This window comes from Dendrobium catenatum, unplaced genomic scaffold (assembly GCF_001605985.2).
Source record: "Dendrobium catenatum unplaced genomic scaffold, ASM160598v2 fragScaff_scaffold_231, whole genome shotgun sequence".
NCBI lineage: Eukaryota > Viridiplantae > Streptophyta > Magnoliopsida > Asparagales > Orchidaceae > Dendrobium > Dendrobium catenatum.
This window is the reverse complement of record NW_021318693.1, coordinates 8,332,503-8,337,110: the sequence shown is the minus strand read 5'-3', so window position 1 is coordinate 8,337,110 and position 4,608 is coordinate 8,332,503. Positions and strand designations below refer to the sequence as shown.

The 4,608-nt window shown below is 34.8% G+C and overlaps 1 protein-coding gene across 1 annotated transcript; it reads right to left on the bottom strand.

Moving 5' to 3' along the window:
• Positions 1-2,628: 2,628 nt before the first annotated feature.
• Positions 2,629-3,605, bottom strand: LOC114579205. Its single transcript, XM_028693202.1, has 2 exons — positions 2,757-3,605; positions 2,629-2,637 (listed from the first exon to the last, which is right to left on the bottom strand). Exons 1-2 carry the CDS (start codon positions 3,603-3,605, stop codon positions 2,629-2,631), a joined length of 858 nt encoding a protein of 285 aa, XP_028549035.1.
• Between the last annotated feature and the right edge of the window lie 1,003 nt (positions 3,606-4,608).

Here is a 4,608-nt window from a genome sequence, read left to right as displayed (position 1 = left end):
TTGACATGACACAGCTCAACCTTTGTGATTGTGAGGTTCACAAGGACAAGACCATAACGTTGTTGTTTTCAATATGCTTTAGAGACACCATTCTCCCTTAGTACCATGTCACATTGAACGAGGTTATTATGTGACTCTTAATGGTGGAGCAGATGCTAAATCTATATGGAGTGGATGCCCTTGCTTGCTCATGAGAGGCAACGACTATGGATGGCGTCACTACGAAGATGAAGGAGAATGCCAAGCAATGTAAGGAGAATGCCAAGATGAGGGTGCATGTCGTTGGCATGAGAATGCACCACCTTGAGATGAGAATTCCAGTTAGCTATTTGAGGGTAAAAGTCAGGTAGAACATATACTCATTGAAGCAATATACCTTCCTAACCGATGCTTCCTTTATGTTGGAGTACTTGGAAGGAGTAAGGAGATTAACACTAGTGATGTCAAATGGCCCTATTTGCACGATGCACATGGTGGAAAATATCCTCATACCACTTACTTTTTTTGATGTAGTGAATTCATGTATGGAATAAGATTATTCATTCTTGTGCAAGTTTTATTTCCCATATTTTCTTGTTTTCTCTTGATTGCATGAAGTATTGCATAAATGGTGAGTGCAAGTATCTTATATGTACTTAGGCTTTAGTCACAACAACAACAACAACGTGTGTGAGCTTTGAGTGTTGCATAAAAACTTAGAATTGTTTTTTGAACTTTGATGTTTGGTATCTTGCCAGAATAATGCTTTGGGGGAGTGTGAGTGAAATGCCTTACTGTAAACTTTTCAATAAACAAGTAAGGAAAATCTACCAAAATCACTTTGAAAATGATGGAAGAAAGAAAATAAGATCATGGCATTAAATAAAGATTTGGTTGTGCATTCAGTAATGTTTAGGATAATTTTTTCTATAATCCATTGAGTAGGATCCCATGCGAATTAACTTCCATTTGTCTTGATTTTCTTCTTGTGAGTATGTTCAATTGAGATGGCTTCCTTCCACAAGTGTGTGACTGATTTCATTCAAATTGATAATAAATCGAAGGAACAAGTGAGCACAAATAAAAAGAGTATTTTGGATACTACCATGCATTGAGTGGTTCAGTGTACATGCTCCCAATGAAGATGAGAGCATAAATACCTTTTATGATGTTGGGTATTATGTCCCCATTGACCACTTCACCTTGGGGATTGTGACTTCCTCTATGCAATGAGCTAGTCGACATCTTCAACTTTTATTGAGTCATCCTTGTAAAGGTTTTACAAAAATTAATTTCTTCGGTGGTTCCATTTACTTTATTTTTGGTGAGTTGAAGTGGCCTTGGACGATGAACCTCTTTAGACATTTCTTCTTGGTGAAGCCACTTCATCATAAGTTTGTTTTAGTTTTCATCGGTGGAAATGAAGTTAGTAGAGATGGAGAATAAGGTACAAGGCTGGAAGGAAAAAATTATCTTCATAAATAGCCTAAACCCATTGTTAATGCCAACCATCTTGATCATATTCACTAGTTGAGGCTCAACATGATTGAGGAGATGTTATTATTGGTATATGGATAGCTTTTGATCATATTCACAAGAATTTGGTGTTAATTATAATGATAAATTTAGTCTTGTTTACTAATTCCCAAAAATTCTCACCTCTTTATAATTTCCATCACCTTGAAGTGGCCCATTTATTAACTGGATGACATAATTGTCGTTGTTTATGGTCCATTGGATAAAGTTGTTTATATGGAGCAACCCCTTGGATTCAAAGATTTATACAATGTTTATGGACTTCATAAGGATATTTATGAGCTTAAAAAAACTCCAAGATAGTGGTTTTCCACTTTTTCCTCTCATTTGTTACATTATGGGTTTCATATAAGCACTCCTAATCATCCTTCCTAATTCTTCATAAAGGCTACACCAAAATATGCATCCTAGTCTATGTTGATGATATTTATTTGAAATGATAGTCTTGCCATTGAACAACTACTATAGAATTTATAAAATAGATTTCTCATGAGAATTCTTTGTCAAGTTCATCACTTTCTTAGCATTGATAATGGGTTGCTACTTACATAATCCAGGTGTATCTCTGAGCTTCTTGTTAAGGATGGAATGCGTGATTGCAAATTAGTTTAGACTCCCTTGCCATCTAAGCTACCCTCGTGTGATGTAACTTTTGCTTTATATAATCAACTTGAACATTATAGGCAGCTGGACTTCTCTATATTATATTTAACCAAAAGTAGGTCTGATATTGCATTTGATATAAATTAGCTTTACCAACACATGCACAAGAACTTAATTATTCATTTCTAGCTGTTAAAATGTATTTTTCAGTATCTCAAGGCATTATCACCTTTGCTCTTGTAATCATTCCTGACAAACTACAACTAATAGCTTATTCAAATTCTGATTGGACATACGATAAAATTTATCAGTGATCTATATTTTTGGTTTTTTTGTATTACTAGGCAAACCCATGGCGATTTTTTTTTTTTTTTGAGAAGATGCAAAGAGCAATATTATTGAATAAGAAATAAAAAGAGCTAAACAAAGTTAAGATTATCACACTCCTCCTTCAACAATTTGAAGAACATGAGAGGAACGCAATTGATAATCAAGTTATTCCTTGTATAATCACCCAACCTAGCATGGTTAGCACAATAATCAGCTAACTTATTACAACCTCTCTTCACAAATTGAAAAATGACTTGATTGAAATTCCTAAGAAAGAAAAAATCAAGTAATTCGGATTGGTTACTTACAGCTGGACCCTTTTTAAAAATGCCTTGGATGTGCTTCATAACATTGTAGTTATCCCCTTCTATAATGATACCTTTAGCTTCATACATCCATTCTTGAGTAAACTTCTTTACAGCCATCAAAGCATCCAATTCAAGAGCTGAGATATCCCAGTGAACTCTTTTGAAACCAAAGGCAAATAAAAATCTACCTTTGTTATCTCTAATTACTCCACCAATTTCTGCAGAGTAATTTCTATCAAGAGAAGCATCCACATTTAGTTTGATCCACTCGGTTGGAGGGGGTTTCCAAGTATTTTGAAACATCAATTGCTGATTAGAAACCCAGTTGACCGAAATTAGATCTTGGCTGAAGGATAAAGATGCAAAGCTGACTGCATTTGATGCAATAGATGATATGCTGTCTTCAACCGACCCATGCACCCATTTGTTTCTGCTCTTCCAGGAGAAAAATACTGCAGAATAGTATACATTGGCTATAAAAGGATTGTAACTAGATAGCTTAGAAAGCCAAATAAAACAACTCTCCAAATTGGTGAAAGCAGGGATATCATAACCCCAGCTTCTTAAAGAAATAATGATCTCATTCATGAAAAAACATTTAACAGCTAGATGACTAGCGTCCTCAACATCAGCACATCCTCTTGGGCATCCATTATGATTGATAATCCTTCTATACATTAAGAAATCATTTGTTGGAATTGCTTTGTGAATTAATCTCCACCAAAAGATATTAACTCTTGGCCTCAACTTCAACATTTTAAGCCATCTCCAGTTAGCGTCCTCTTCCTCATTTAAGTTGCTATATTCAGAAATTAATGCTGCAATTGATTTTCCAGAATATTTATACATGATTTATGCTTCATCTTCATGAGTTCCAACATTAGAAGGAACCAAAGAAATTAAGTCTCCTAACTCTTTACCGAATGCCTCATACAGTTTAATGATGTTCCAGTTCCCATCTTTAAGAAAATACTTTAAACAACATTGATCTTCATGTAAGTTGGATACAAACGTAGGCCATTTATCTAAACACTTGTCGAGGTTCCAAATATCCTTAGTAGTGTTGATGTGCTCACCATTAAAAACCTTCCATCTAATAACTTGTTGCAGAATTTTGCCTTCAGAATTTATAATTTTCCAAGTTGGTGAACAACCAACTTTAGCTTCAGAAAAACAGAAATTTTTCCCATATTTTGCGATGATAATTCTGTTCAATAAAGATGAGGATTTTGATAACAAATTCCAAGCAAATTTGGCTCTCCACGAACCAACTTTATCCGTAGCCGACACAACACCTTGCCCTCTAAATTTAATCTGCTTACAAAGTGTTTTCCATTCCACATAGTGTATTCCTTTGCTCTTGTTCTGTTTCAACCAGAGAAAATCTCTACACAACTTTTCAAGGTCTCTTAACACCCCCATTGGCACAAGGGAATGTGTAGATATGAAAATAGGAATGGTTAGAAGTGCCATTTTAATCAACTGAATTTTACCATCTAAAGTGAGAGATAGATTACCCCAAACGTTAAGTTTATCAAAAGCTTTTTCTAATACATCTTTGAAATCAGAAGCTCTAAGCCTTCTCATAGCCATCTTGATGCCGAGATAATTCAATTCACTAACAGCTTTGAATCCAATTAATTTGGACAGAATTCTGAACTTATCTTTGTGTACAGCTTTACCGAAAATCAAGGAAGATTTCTGTTTATTCATATTCTGCCCTGTCCAACTGCTGTACTTCTTAAGGATCTTCTTGAATTTAATAATATTTCTCCTGTTAGCTTCCACAAAAATAATGATATCATCTGCATATTGAAGATGTGAAACTTTTTCTACATTCAGTGCCACCTTC

Coding starts and splice junctions, on each gene's coding strand:
- LOC114579205 (XM_028693202.1), bottom strand. CDS start 3,605: ATGTATAAATATTCTGGAAAATCAATTGCAGCATTAATTTCTGAATAT.